General features: G+C 38.2%; 1 protein-coding gene across 4 annotated transcripts in view; it reads right to left on the reverse strand.

Moving 5' to 3' along the window:
* Nucleotides 1-8,755: 8,755 nt before the first annotated feature.
* DCTD (dCMP deaminase) overlaps nucleotides 8,756-16,022 on the reverse strand; it is an 18,325-nt gene continuing 11,058 nt past the window's right edge. For all 4 annotated transcript variants that reach the window (XM_017805713.1, XM_017805704.1, XM_017805721.1 and 1 more), the window contains 3 exons: nucleotides 13,265-13,381; nucleotides 11,987-12,083; nucleotides 8,756-10,060 (listed from right to left, as the gene is read on the reverse strand). In XM_017805713.1, coding sequence (XP_017661202.1) covers nucleotides 9,982-10,060; nucleotides 11,987-12,083; nucleotides 13,265-13,381 — 293 coding nt within the window. In that variant the 3' untranslated portion in view covers nucleotides 8,756-9,981. The remainder of the gene's footprint in view (nucleotides 10,061-11,986; nucleotides 12,084-13,264; nucleotides 13,382-16,022) is intronic.

The raw sequence follows: 16,022 nt of genomic DNA on the forward strand, positions 1-16,022 counted from the left end.
CATTTCTTTATGGTAGGTTTTCCACTATTGCTATTTGTCTGAGGTGTTATAATAAGCTCTACTTCGCTGAAGTTTCCATCCACAGTTTTCAACAGAGATAGGATTCAGGAAGCCAAATTTAAGAAATTAATCTACAGCCTTGCTGTGGAGAAACACAGACTGAAACACTATCCCATTTCAGGAGCTTGCATTAAAATGCTCCAGCAGCAGGACAGAAAGCAAATGTTCCTATCAGTGCAGGTGAATCTACAATTTGGAATAAAATTACAAAAGTGCAGTGTTTTGAATACTCTACTGCTCTCATTTAAAAGCAGAGAGAAAGAAAGGATTTTCGTGAATTATTGAGGGGGCAATGAGACCCAGCTTTCATGTGACACAGAAGAGTACGCTAATCAGCAATGTCCAGCCCCTAGCAAGCAATTCATCTCCACCGCAATCTGGCTTTTAAATGAAAGGTGCCTGCTCCTTCTGAAGTTATTGGACTGTATTCTGACAATAAAGTTAAATTACACAAGGAGTATCTAGAATATTTCAACACAAAATCAATGTGCATTATTTTATATTTTGCTTTCTTCCTCATAACTTGCATACACACACACACTGATCTATGAAAGTTTGTGTTCAGTGAGAACACAATTTCAAAAAGCTACTGCTGCCTCAAGGAAAATACTGAAATATATTCTAAGACAGAAATAATTCTATTTATCAATCATTTTTCTTCCTCACCTCTTTGCTATTTAGAATATTTGCATGAAAATGGGATCTTTATTTCCCAAGAGTTCATCAGCTGCTCCTGATATGATATAATTTCCATGGATACCAATTGTATGTGATGTTGCAAGCATGCAACTAAAGGATAAGGAATAAGGAAGAGAGAAATCAACTGCTTTATTGTTTTACTCTTAAGTAGCTTTTCAGTAACTCCTTAAACAAAACCTAAAGTTTTTTCTAATTGACTCATCACCCACACAAGTAACCCACTCAGTCCCCCTCCTTTCCAAGCCCTCTTTGCAAAAATGTCCCCACTTATTTAAGTATGTTCAGTCTCTCAAATATTATCTGCTACTGAATGAGAACAAAACTCAGGACTTTATAAGGTGACAGATAAAAAAAAAGTAATTTTAATTTGCAGTTTTTTAAGCCAAATTTTAAAACTTGCTAATTCAGAAATTTAAGTGGTAAATTTCTCCATTAAAAAATCTTAGTAAGATTGTCTTCAGTAAAATGACTAGTAACAAAGAATTACAGTTACAGTAAAACTCTATCTAATAAAGAGGGCAGAAACAACAAAAGAAAACAGCAAGTTTCAAAATGTATTTGTTTCATCAGTAAGTATGGCAATTTAATGCAACGTGCCTGAACAGCTACAGAAGACTGTGTTGCTTCACAGTCTGATGTGGATTTTGATGCCTGTGTCTTTTTAAAAATCATTGGAAGAATATGTTTTCTTTTGTTTAAAGCCATTTGTAATAACAGGTTTTGGATGAACAAGTTTTCTCATTTTGTAACTATACATAAAATATTTTTCAGATAAGCTTGATCAGACTATGACCCTGGGATTTCAATTTAGCTCAGAAGAGAAATATCCAGAAGCAAACAGCAGAGTAGGCAGAGAGAACTGTAGTCTCCATTCATCCATGGAACCCTGATGTGACTCACAGACAAGTCCTTGCAAAATTTTGACGTAGTAGTACCACGTGTGACCTATACAGATGCAGGAAGACAGTCACAGCTATAAAGCCTTCACCATTATCTGTGATGCCTCTTTGCAGTATCTCAAAGGAAAGGAGACATTTCACAGGGAAGGAAACACATACACGCAATGAGATCATGAAACTTTGCCAGAGTCAAAGGCAGAGTTGGGACACAGAGCTACAGAGAGAGGTCCCACCTGAGAGCACTAACCATCAAGGCACAGCCCTGGTTCAAGGGTGTTCAGAGCATGGCAGCCAGGAAGGAGCACTGGAAATGTCTCAACATGTTTTTCCTGATAAGATCTCCACCAGCATCTCTCAAGTCACTCCTTAGTTACACTTTGCAAACAAAATCAAACCTCTATGCCAGCAGCTAAAAGTCACTGACCCCTCAGTCTCCCTGCTAATTTTGGTTTTATTTATCCCAGGCTCAGGTGACACGCTGAGGGGAAGACACAAAAAGCCTCCCTGTAGCTTGCAGGCTCCTGCCTAGCAAGCCCATTCACTGGCTGAGAAGAAATGGATGTTAACCTGCACAGAGGGAGAGCTTTCTCCCTTCTGCCATGGAAGGTTCAATGTAAATATCAGGCTGGGGTGATACAGGTTGGCTGCTGCACAGACCCTGGGGCAGGCAGTGTCCTGAAATTTTGTATGTCCTCTCAGAAACTGAAATTCAAGATATGCATATCGGGCAACACATAGGGGGCAAGGCTCGAAGTATGCAATTTTTGTTCATTCTCTACTTCTCAGTAGCCTTAATATTATCTCTGGGTTAGAGATAAACTTTTTTTTTTAAACTTTGCTCATCTGTCAAGTCTCATTGCCTGACATCAAGGAGATCAATCTGCCTTCCTTAAACTCAACTCCTGGCTCTTTCGAGAGGCTTCCCTTTATAGATCTTGGTCTCCTAAGCTCCTCTCTACAGCCTGTCTCCCCTGCTGCATCCTTCAACAGATTTTTTCAAATCAGAACAGACAACCCATATAGGCTGACACGCTTTTTGCAGTGCTCGCTGCTCATATCTGAATGTTACTACCCAATTTGCTGACATTCCTGGGCAGCACAGCAGAGGAGAGTGGGGACGAGAGGTGTCTGCTACATGTGTATAGGCATGCACCTTGGAAAGGATTCTTTTTCAGAAGTCAATAAAAGTGACATGGGTGAGGAAACTCCTAAACATTACTGCCAGAGAGTTTTAAGCACCAAGACCAGAAGTCTGTGGGATATAAAAAAAATAAAAGGAAAACAAGAAAAGACAGCACCCCCCCTCACTGTTACCTGAATCTGCCCTCTCTTTTGGAGGTTTTTCTTTAGAAAGAAAATACATTTCGGTGTGTGAATGCATGACCTGTTCTCTCTTGAATGCCAAATTCTCAGAAACATCATTCATCTAACTAGATATTCCTTCTCTGCCTGAGGTGAAGTCAGTCAGTTCTACATGCCTGATACTGGTAGTTATGCCTTAACCTTAAAAAGTAGTCAAAATAAAACAAAAGTGAAGCTCCAATTCCACACAGTTATTTCACCTTTTATAGGGAGTTACCCATTAGAGAAAACTGTGACCTGAAAGTGCTCTCCTTTGCTCTTCCCCAGTCCATTCCCAACCCCACTAGGGATATGTAAAAGAACACCTTAGGTACTTCAGTTTAAGCTAGAAGTGCATTTAAAATCAATCCAGGTAATGTGTAGCCACACTTGAGGGCAGAATCTCAAATCAGAATATTTATTACTGAGCTGTAAAGCTGTGTTTTTGCAGACTTTGTCAGAAAGGAGATATTTGAATGCCAGTAGGGACATCAGGCTCCATTTCTTTATAGACCCTGGATCAGGAAAGGATGTTAAGCACATCATCAGCTTTAGCCCCACTGACTTAAAGGATAGTTAAGCATATATTTTACATTCTGTCATGAACAGGAAATATGTAGTACTATATTCATCTTAGCTGCAAGGGGAATATACACACTCACTTATACAGGCTACCTAGCTCACTGCAAAGGATGGGTATGGCTTTTCTTGCACTCTAAGCTATGATCAACAGAAAAAGAACTGGCCAGGAGAGAACAATGGAATCAGTCTGTTAAGGTTTTTGTTCAAACCAAATATATGAAAGTACCATTTTATTATGCCTCACAGGAAGAACCATCCCAGACATTTTGCTCGGCAGAAAAGGACCTGGCAGTGCTCTTTGACAGCTGGCTGAACATAAGCCAGCAGTGTGCCCAGGTAGCCAAGAAGGCCAATGGAAAGCCTGTCAGATTCATAAGAAAATTACTCTAGTTAGGATGAGAAAACCCAAGATTTTTGGCATATATATCACCTAGACACTTTGAAAAGTTCCTTCAGTTTAGAACAGGGTTGTCCAACATGCTCAGGCTCTCCACCCTCCTTCTTATTCCAGTTATATTTCTCCAAATTCTTTTCCCCCATTTCCTGACACCTTTATTTGGCCTTGAAGAGCTTGACAGGTAACAGACCTCTTGCACAACCACTCACTTCCTTTTTTTCTCTTCCTTTCATTCCCAGACTTCAATATCCCATCACAAATTTGTTGTGCTGTCAAGGACTTTCTAGTCTCACTCACCTTCCCCTCAGGGCAAGTCTCCAAGCACCAACCAACACTCTTTTACAGTGTTTCCACACTTAACTAGCTTCTGGGTTTTCTCCTCTGGAAGGTAGATAAGCAGTGAGTAGATTCATATAGACTAAGCCATTCATGATATGGCTGTTTGATACAGTATGATGTCCCCAGTTGTCACAGAAACATTTCTTCCCCATGATATTAAAAAAAAAAAAGGATATCCATAACCAATATAATTAAGTACAGTCACCCTTGAAAAAGAAAATGCATGGAATACAAAATCCTGCCATCTGAATGTGAAACTCTTTAGCAAAACCTGTCATTGCTTCAAGAAATAAATATGAAAACTGTACCACAAAACACTAGATGCATTATTATTAGTATCTTTAATAACAGTAGAAAAATTAAGGTGCCATATTGTTTACAACACAAAATTAAAATTTTAATTTCAATCAGTCCTGTTTATCCAGCAACACTCTGATTAGCAGTCAAAGTTGATGGAACAGTGGAGGAAAGAAAATCCTCCCACAACAAAATATGCCACATAAAAGACTTCAGCACGAGTCAACAAGCAGCAACAGCAGAGTAACACAGGCAGCTAAAGCATGTACTCAAGTCTCTGGCAAACCAAGATACAACTTATGCCACTGAAAAAGTGATTTGAATATATTTCGTTTCCTCTCCTTTGGTGCAGGGAGCCTTTCTGAATATTTGCATGGCAGAACTGAAGTACGCATTAGCTTGAAACAATGGAGGAATAGGGAGATAGAGAATGGAGTAAGAAATCCCAGGAAACCGTAGGCAATTGCTTCTTTATTATGTATATTTTGCTGCTGGAGCACATTATTCTCATTCTCCTCAAGGCAGGGTTTGTTAAGAGCACAGTAAATAATGTCAACAACTAAAAATGCAGCACATCGAGCTTGATTTTTTTTTTCTTTTGCCTCATATTTGGCAGGGGGAGCTGCCCTGGCAGAGACTAGATTTTCCAGCACAAATCTTGAAGTCTATAAGACAGAAGTAGCAGTTTCCTATTCCAACCTATACTCCTTAATTCCTTCTAAAAACGAAAAATAAATCAGGTAGAGGCACAAAACAAATGACTGTAATTCATGTATCCTGTCACATACATCTCTGTTTCAAGTGTTGCCCTTCTGCTGCACAGTTCACAGAAAGATGGTGCCCTTCTAGTTCGTTTTTCGGAGTGACAGGCAGCAGCCCTTGCGCCACAATTATCTGGTAGTGCCTTCCAGGCATGAAGCTGCCCAAGATACCTTCCTCCTGGGATACCTCCTCAGCAGGGAGGGGGTTCAAAGCTCAGCCGCATCAGTGCCTTTGAAGCATTCAGACGACATAAATCCACTGCTCCTGAAGATGAGCAATGTTAGGAAGCAAGCTGCTGCGATTAAGCTCTTACTCCAGCAAAAAAAAAAAAAAAAATGAAATGCTGCACTCTTCCATAGCTTGATTAACCACACGCTTCATTAAAGCTTTCACTGCTGTTTAACTGAGCTGTAATTGCCAGGAAGACAGTGGGTTTTTTGAATGAGGCTGAGACAGTTCATGATTTTTTTTCCCCCTCTCCTTTTCCCCCACCTCATTTCCTTCAAACCACAGAAAGTAAACAGGTGAGTTAAGTGTAAAAGGAAGGGAATGCGGATTTACAGGTTTCATATAGGGTTTCTTAGACAGTCAGCTCAGTTCAGTGCTTTTGCACTGTGCCTTTCAGTAGCTCCCAAGGCTAAGAACACAGAACAGATGCAGACTAAGCACTTGAAACAAGTTTTACCCCTCTGTTCTCAAATCAGAGAGAGTTTTACATTAGATAAACCTGGAGTTTAAAGGGAAGGGAGAGAAATCTGCTAAAAGAGGTTTTAATGGCGCAAAACCTTTTGAGCCCTCACCACTGAGGAGAGAAAGAGTTGGTATCTCACACTTTCAGCCCTCTATTATATAAATCCTTTTCTTACCTACAACTGAGAAGAAACATCTGCAAATAAGTGGGCTTTCAGCTGTGGTCACTCCTGTACTTTATCCTTAAGTGCTCCCAGCGTAGCACCAAACCAACCTTGCTGGATTACTAGAGCACCGCTTGCTGTTCCTGAGTCTCATGCTGCTTCACAGCAGCTTCCTGGCTCCCTGAAGCCCATCTGCTTCCCACAGCCCCCGCTGCACCTCATAAACTTAACCCAGGCCCCGGGGTGAGAACTAACCCCAGCCCCTTGCAACTGATGCTTCAAGGCAATCAGGTGAGGCCTCTCTGCTTTCTCCCACCTCACTTGCATAGTCCCCCATCACCCAGCTTCAGAAAGAAAAGTCAAGGGTTGTTTTGGTCATTCTCAACAGCTTAAAATCCCTGTAAGATTCATTTTGTTAGCAGCTGAACTACTACAGCTTCTACAGTTGTGTACATAGAGCTTTCAGACTAAGCGACACACCAGAAGAGCTTTTATTGCCAAAGTTATCATAGGCTATTTTGGAAATCAGAACAATTGTACTGGTCACAGCACACTTTCTGTTATCTTTCTGAAAATATTCCTAATATACAAAGCAATAAAATGCTCAGTCAGTGATCAAAGCTTCAAAGATGGAGATTACACTTTTACTCAGTATGCCAGCCTGTGAAACCATCCTTTTTAAAATGAAATTTATGTAAGTAAGATTACCAGTTCCTTGGGTTCTCTGACAGGGGAATGGAATAATATTTATAAGGAAAATCTAGATCATGGCAGGATTTAGATTTAACTGTTAAGACAGATTTATATTGAACTGGATAGGATCTCACCATTTCATTGAATGTGATTTCTTCCTCCTATTAACGCTCCTAAGGTAAGTGCTTTCCAGAGTCTTCTTTCACGTCTCTGTACCAGGCTTTTCAAGCAATCCCTAATGAAGCCTCAGCTTGCAGTCACCTCCCCCTTCCCCAGCAGCCTGGAGGGGTGGTTTACCATGGCAGTGGTGCTGGTGGCCACAAAGGGGCCTGTGAAGTTTCATTTCAGTGAACCACCAGGCTCAAAGAGCCAATGGGTCAAAGTCCAGCTAAATTAATGGCTGGGGGAATTAGTTGATAGAAACATGATGGAGTTCTGCACCAGGAACAGAACAACTACCTGCTGGCTGGGTGCCCAGTGGATGGAAGGCACCTTGATAGAACGGGATCCACATGGATCCCGTCCACTGGATGGATTGTGTTGAAGTGCCCTTGCTGCTGAGAAGGTGTGTCAATAAATACCAAGTATAGGAATGGATGACCAGAAAGGCTGCAGAATCTCTGATCTTGCAGACACTCACCTGGACAAGGTGTGAGCAACTGGATCTAACTGGTAAGTCAATGGTGCTTTCAGCAAGGGGTAAGACTAAATACCCTCTAGAGATCCTTTCAGTCCAAATGGTTCTATTGATTTTGAACTTCAGGAGCAGAAACACGGTTTATTATATTTACCTGTTTTCTTTGTTTCCTCTAGTAATTATTCTTTATTTTGAAATCAAAGCACTATCTCCTCAACTATTAAAACAAACCCAAGAAAAAGCGAGAAGCGTATAGTGCTTTAGACATGCACAAAGTAAGGATCAAAACTTCTTTAACATTTGCTTTAAAACATTAACCTCAAACTAAGCATGTGCTGTCTCAAGAGTTATGCACGTGCTTTCCCTTTCCAGAAAAGTGCCTTGGATATCAGAGTCCACTCACGAGCCTGAGTCAACTGACAAGTACTCTGATATCATGTATATGTACCTCTACCAGATCAAAAACTTATCAGGAGAAATTTAAAATCCTATCATGTTCTCCAGTACTGCTTTTTTGTTACACAAGCAGGACAATACTTAGGAAACAAAAAAAAAGCAATCATTAAAAAAAGTGCTTTCCTAAAAACACCTGGACATTGGTTCGAAAAACTTCTGAGTTTTCATACACATTATATATTCACAGTATGCAAGGCCTGACATAAAAATAGTTTTAGTAACTAGAATCACAATGTAGGTATCTTTGAAGTCTGATCTTAGATCAGCAATTATCTATGAAGGAAACAGCAATTTTGCTGCCAAACCCAAACATTCTGCTTCTCTCCCCTCTGTCCTTGTGTCAGACATGTATAACTCAAAATGTTTCTACTTACTAATTCAGGCCAAAGAAAAAGATGTGCATAAGGTGGTTTAGTGACATTTTATTAAAGTAATTTTTCAGGCTTCACCCTCCCCTACACATATGTGCAAATTTCTCCTTCTGGCACTAAGCCACAGACCAATTTTGAGGTGGAAAACAGTTGCAGGAAAAAGAGAGAAACACAAATTATTTTATAAGTGGATATATCTTATAATACATTACAGTGGTCCCTTTAGTAGTCAAATGGTTCATGAACATTATACTTTATGTAATATCACAAATGCACCAAATATGCTTTCCATATGATTGCAAAAACGGCAGCGCTCTGGAGCCAAGCGCATGACTTAATATTATAATAATGAGTCTACTTCAATGTAGTGGATTTTAATAAGACTTTAATAATACTGGTATGAAGCCAAATTACATAATGTCCCAAAATATGAAACAAGGCTTTTATAGAGAAAATAAAAGCTCATTGAAATATAACCACATAAAAACCCCAAAACAAACAACCACCAATGTTATCTAAACAAAGCCATTAGGCATATTTAATTTTTAAAACTCAAATTAGAGAAAAGGAACTCAAATCTATTCCCAGATCTCAGGATAAAATTAAAAAGGATATTATTTTAGGCAACACTTATGAAAATGGAGGTACTATGTCAGCACTGGGAAACAAGCTAACACCATAATTACCTCTTTTGGCACAGATCTGGATATGGATTGACTATCTCCAATTTCTCTCAGAGGACAAAATATGATTCAGTTACCTTACAGGTTGAGTTAAGACTGAGCTATGTTGGATTATCTAGAAACCATTTAGACCAATAAAATTATTTCCTTCTATGCATGAAAACAAGCTCCAAGTAAAAGTCCCAAAGGTAAAGAGACAAATTATTTACTCCCCTCAACCTCCTCCAGTTCTGGAGTCTTGGGGAAAATAAGGACTTGAAAGCACTTGTAAAGCTCCATCAGGCATAGACAAATCTCAGAACAGCTTCCTCTGTCACCCCTCCCCCAAGTATGGCAGTGTTAGATAGCAATTAAAAGAAGAATCAGTATTTTATTTGTTAGATAACATATGCAGAATACCACACATTCTTAAAGCTGTAAAACCTTTTAAATATTAGTGTTAAGCTAGTTGGAAGATTAACATTTGCATGGATAACATTTTTTGTCCTTTATTAGGATCAACTGTTTAGATCCACATATCCAACAGAGAGATCAACATATATTAGCATATTCCAATGTACTACTGGTGCATATTACTCTTAAACTGAGGCTAAATCAATGCTGACAGCCCAACAGAGCATGTGGTGATGAATATGAGAAGAATCAGAGCAGTTTTCTTCAAATATATTGTTTCATCTACGTGTCTCCACTTTTTAAGCAGTTTTGATAAAGGCATAAAAATTTTTAAAGTTAGATTTAGATTCCACATGACAAGATTAAGTGAGGGGGACATTTTATGCCTTGTATTTCTTATAAGTCTACTTTAGCTACAGAAACCATTAAAAAGTTGCGAGTAACTTAAAGATGAAAGGCATTAGCAGCTTTTTAGAAAAGGATAATCATACTCTTCTAAAGATTTAATGAGACATAATTCACAGAAGCTTTTGACTTGGTTTACTGTTAATTGAATCAAAGTCGATGATGATCTTGTTACACTTTGGCTTGAATTCCCTTAAAAAAGAAAAATACAGATATTAGTTAGTGAGTAGTTAAAACATTTTGCTTACTTCAGTTCCAACTAAATTTTTGAAGGAATAAAAAAACCAAAACCCACATCCTTGGATTAATATAGTTTTCTTCTCTATGGGAGCCAATTATAGTGCACCATACTGAGAGAAACCTGGACAAGAAAGACTAAGACAAAAAGACACAAGGGGTGGGTTAGCCTGTACATTCTTCAGCTATTGGAGTTTATAAATTACCCAGGAGTCAAAGGACTTTTAATAGCTTAGCTGCAGGTGGTGCTATCATGTTACTACGGCTGGGATTTTTGTTCATATATATTAATATTTCAAATATTTTTAATATATATTTACAGATATAAGTATACAGAAAAATATTTAAATATACTGTATGCATATATAAAAAAGATATTTGGAAATATATTTTGATACGATTGATATTTTGATTTATTTTTTCCTGCCAAGTTTTCAAAAACACTTTCAAAGTCTGTGTCAGTATATTAAAACATTTTTTGTGCTCGGGGAATAGATTACATTATGCATCATACTGGGTAAAACCCAAACTAGTTAAGAGGGAATCATTTAAAAATTTTAACTTCAGAACTGTAAAATTAATACTGCCACAAAATGTTTTCTTTTATTATCATTAGAGCATCTGCTACAGCAATTAGCAAGGAAGGTATTTGGGGACCCAGAATATATTTTCCAATCTATCAGTAAACAAAAGATTATGCAAATAGTGTGGATTTAGAGCCTAATTAAGCTCTGCAGTTCAGTTCAAGAGATTCATTAAGTACCACCTACATCCTTAGCAATCAATACAAGGATAAGTAAAGGTCAACACAGAAAAGCACATGCTGCTGACCACAGAAACTCTTGAATGCTTTGTCCAGAAGAGCAATCTGAAATGCAAAAAACATTTCTCACCCTGGAGAAGTTACAGGATTTGACTTGCAAGAGAATGATTTATGCTTCTTAGTCAAATAGTCTTAGTAGACAGGAAATACACTGAAGGACTAAAACTGAATTTCAAGTACTGCTGTGTTTTTTCCATGGATGTTTCTTAGCCCAGTAGGTATCTTTCATCCCAAAATTTTATCTGTCAGAATTGTTATGTCTGCAAATTTTTCAAAGTCTTCATATTAATACCGTAAAACTTTTTAGAGTTGCAAAGCCTCCCTGACTGCATAATTAGCCTCACCCACAGCATGTTACTCCTATCAAACTCGCTGTTGAACAGATTGTCTTTAGGTATCTCTGTCAGTGTCTTTAAAAACTCCACTCTTCAAACACTCTTCAGATTCTCATTATTTTAAGGCAAATATTTCACGTTTTATGCTTTTCTCACAAAAAAAGATGACCAAAGAACATGGACAGCTATAGGCGCCACGAATTAATTTTGGCTGGCTAGTTTGACACCTTCCCAAATTGGTTGCAATAAAAAGATACTAAAGTTTCAATAAGGATCAAGTTATTCAAACACATGCACAAAAAAAAAAAAAAATCGGCTGGTCATTTCAGTCCAACTCATAGGATCATAGGATAATTCAAGTTGTAAGAGACTTCTGGAGATCATCTAGTCTAACCTCCTGCTCAAAGCAGAGTCAGTGATGACTCTCCTGAGTACAATGTAACAACCATCACGGTTGTAATTTCACTTGCATTCTAGAACAAAACTAGCAATTTTCTCCTACAATTATGAAATTGAAATTTAACCACACAGAAGCCAAAGAATGGTGCAACAGTCTGTCAATCCAGTACCTTTTACAAAGAAAACTATTTAAAAACACAACAAAAGAATAAAACGCTGCACAATGCAAAGAAGAAGAACTTTTCTCCTAAAGTTGGTCTCTTTCACACACCACTTTTTCCCCCTTTCCAAAGTAAATATAAAGTTAATTCAAAGTTCTCTCACCTGTATATAATACCTGCCAAATCAAACATCCGCCGTGCAGCTGTCATTTCCATAGTGTCATGATACTTGTCAGACATAAAAATAACTTCCTTTATGCCTAAACAAGTCATATAGAAAAGATGTTAGAATTACGCTGAAAAAAAATAACTGTGTCTGGAGCACAAAATCAGAAAAGGCAGCATTCACCCACATGCTCTAGAACTCCTTGGTATACCTCTATTTATAGTTCTATTCTGTCTCAAATTGCTGAATGATCTATGCCTCAATTACTTAGGCAGGGGAGAAGCATAAAAGCTTCAAAAAAGAATTCACAAGGTTTCAGAGCCTATCAACATCTTCCTGTGTTTGCCAGACAACATGAATATCAATACATTGTAATTTAGTGCTGATATAAGTGTATAAGGAAAAGGATGAGTGACTAGATTGAGAACAAGGAGCCAATCTACCTTGAATACCATTTGATTCTATAAATAAGGGACTTGTAGCACAAATGCAGAATACCATCATCTTTCCCTCTTCACCTTTTGATTTCAAACCTTACTGAACCAAAATAAAGAAGCGTTCTGTTTACTACTTTCTTCCTAGATTCCTGTGGCAATCAATAGAAAAACTCCCCAGAACAGCAATCCATGCTGGAATAGCATGACTTCACTCCATGAGCAAAATTAACGCTACTTTAAGCAGAGATTTTTACGGAACTGAAGCCTGCTGCAGATACTGCCTAATGTGAAAAAAGGAGACACATTTAGGCCAGCACACTTGCTGCAGTGGCACAGATTTATAACAACTGTAATGAAAGACATAATTAAAGTAGGATCATAGAAGTCTTATGACATTTATGAGCAAAGATATTTTAAAATCTTCAAATATCTACCATGCATCACATTCAAATTAAAATTTCATGTATATACTCCCACCAGACCTTTTCTCATGCAGAAGTTTATTTCTTTCTGCCCCTACTCTACTCAATGTGTCAGAGCACAGTAAAATTGACAGTAATTATATGCAAAGTCTGTGTTGTTCTTTGGCAGTTCCTGGTCTAAGAAGTTACAAACCTAAATTAGAAGTACGATTAGAATCACAGAAGACGCAATTAGCACTGGAAGAATCTGGCACCATTCAGATGCAAAAAACCCCACAAGTAGCATTTTATGAAGTTGACAGTGCAATTAATTTAGATCTAAGATCAGCAATTCAATATCAAATACATCTATGATAAGATACCAGTGAGCTGGCAGCACTGCAACCCTGAAAAATCAGGCTGGCACTACTGCTTACCTGCCTGGATGATGAGCTTTGCACATTCATTACATGGAAATAAGGCAACATACATGCTGCAGCCTTTCACATCAGCTGAGTTTTTGTTCATGATGGCATTCAGTTCAGCGTGGCACACTGATTAAACAGGAAAAGAAACAATTCATAATACCGATCATTAAAATAAATCAGTCCAACTAAAATTAAAGTGTTACAATATAACTGCTTATATCTTTTCAAAGGCAAATAGCGTGCACAGCTTGTCATAAAGGGCAGAGGAAGAAATAAAAGCAGAAGTACCAAGATCAATGAAGGTCAATTGTTCTGACCAGGCCGTTGATTAGTAATGATATCATTAAGTGCATAAGCATTGCCATTTGCCAACACCTATTGCAGGCAACAAAGCCGTAGGCTGTGGGCCAAGTAGTTGCAACCACCCTAAGTGAAGCAGTATCTCACAGCTTCACAACTCTCTGGAGTATCTAATTGCCAGTATAAAACAGCTCATTTATGTGTTTACATGCACAGATAGGAACAGTCTTATGGTTGTAAGAGTGCACTGTGCGCTCTTAAGGCAGGAGAATCGTGAAGTGAAACTGAGCAGCTCTGTCCTCTGGGTCTCAGAACGGCTCAGCGCTGCTGCATGATTCTCTCACCCCCAGAATACTCAACACACACTCAACCATAAAAACGTCCCAGCTTTAATATTAAACTGACTTTACTGCTCATTAAAAGGTGCCAGACTTCCCAAGCACGAAAACAAAGTCCTGTATTTCTCCATGGATTTGAGATAGGCCAGGTAGCAACAGACCATCCTGCCTTATTTCACCATAACACAACAGTTCTTTCTGGACAGACAGCACCTTAGGGTTTAAATGTTTATAGGGTACACATCAGCAGATTATCTAATGTGTTACTAACACAGGTGAGAAGAGCACAGTTTCTGTGTAATCCACAATGAACCTCTGAAAAAAACATTAGGATCTCCGTGAGAACTTCCTGTTTACTCCTAGGAATAAAAGCAAGTTGCATAATTTATATACCTACCTACTAAGAAACTGCCTGCTGCCCTGACTTTATAAACAGATGCTGAAGTCTGGTGTGGGTTTGAGCTCATTTAGAGACAACATTAAAAGTTTTTCCACTGCTCGTTTCGAAGAATAGATTTTTTTAAAAAAGTAGGTTTTCCTCTCCCCTGCATCCATACAAAGATTAAAACAGACACAGTTTCATAGCACAACTTCACAGTAAATTTGGTACTTTATGCTGACCTCTATATGAATGATCTCACCACACAAATAACTGAGTGCAGTACCTTCAACACGCAGGAATCCTTGCTGAATGGAAATGTTTTCCATATGTGCTGAATGTCTACCTGGAATTTTCTATGTAACAGCTAATGCACTACAAATTTACAGCCTAACTTACAGCACACAAACTTTCCCATGCAGACGAGTCACAAAGGACCAAACACTTGATAAAGAAAGCTCAGTATTGGCTTCTACCATGCCCATGTTTTGCTGTCCACATACCTTCTCATAACCAGTAAAGCCAGAAACTAACACAAAAAATAGGAAATTAAAAAAACCCAACCCCAAAGCCAAGCACCATCACATTAAGGCTTCTTTTACTATTATTATTGTTTCTATTGCGGCTGTTATCAAGTCACACCATATTTTAAATATATGCCATTAAGTGTAAGATGGACAGTTATATGAACCTATACATTCAGAAAATCCAGAAAACATGCTGAACTCCATGTATATTACTAAATTGCAACAATCTTATGTAGCCTTCACAATAAACAGTCAGAGAATTATTTTTCTGGGTTTACAGAGTATTGAGTGAAAATGACTGTCATTATTTCCACAACTAGAACTAGGTTATGTCAACAGGACAGAAATATAATTTTTAAGTTTCTTTGAACACTATACTTATGTTGTAGGCAGCAGTCTAAAATATTGAAGGCCCCCAGAAAGGATGTTTTCAAAGGCTCACAGAACTAAAAAAAAATAAAACTAATTCCTTCAGTAAATATTTTTCCATCATTAAAACTCAGAAATTTTCAGTCATAAAACCAGACAAGTTTCATTATTAGTACTGCAACAAGTTTCCTTCCTGTATTGATGAGAGAGAAAGGTTCTTTTGGCAGACTTCTACAAACTTTCAACAACAAACCTCTTCCCAAGCAAAAACAAGATCAGGCCAAAACTAATTTATAGAAGACAATCAGCTGGAGCAAGGGAAAAAGAGAAATCTTGCTTCCTGACCATCTAGCACAACCTGAAGTTAAGAACAATTACAACTCTCCAATGTGGACAGAAGACACAGAGCCAGCAATAAGAAACAGACTAATCATTCCAGGACAAAAGCTACTCAGGGCTCCAACAGATCCAGCAGGCTTCTGTTTCAAACACAAAAGGAGATAGGTTTTTCATGCACGCAGTAGCCTAACCAAGTATTTCTTACTGAACTTATTGCAGAAAATAGTATGGGACTAGAACTTTGCACCGATGCCAGCAGTCATCTTTTTCCACCCAGTATTACTTTTTTTTAGTCTACTGGGCACTTAAATACCAAACTCTTCTGACTCAGTTGCTGTGACTTGCAAGAATATTCTGGGGAACTATCATTACACGTGTCATTGTTTTATACATTTCCCCAGACTACAGGGGCTTACTGGCCCCTGTAAGGGATATTATGCTAGTTGGTCCTTAAGAAGGTTTAGGCATCAGACAAATATTTTTAGGCTTCGTCTCATCACTCTTAATTCCCTCTT

The sequence above is a fragment of the Lepidothrix coronata genome, unplaced genomic scaffold (assembly GCF_001604755.1).
Source record: "Lepidothrix coronata isolate B3197 unplaced genomic scaffold, Lepidothrix_coronata-1.0 Scaffold0, whole genome shotgun sequence".
NCBI classification, from domain to species: Eukaryota; Metazoa; Chordata; class Aves; order Passeriformes; family Pipridae; genus Lepidothrix; species Lepidothrix coronata.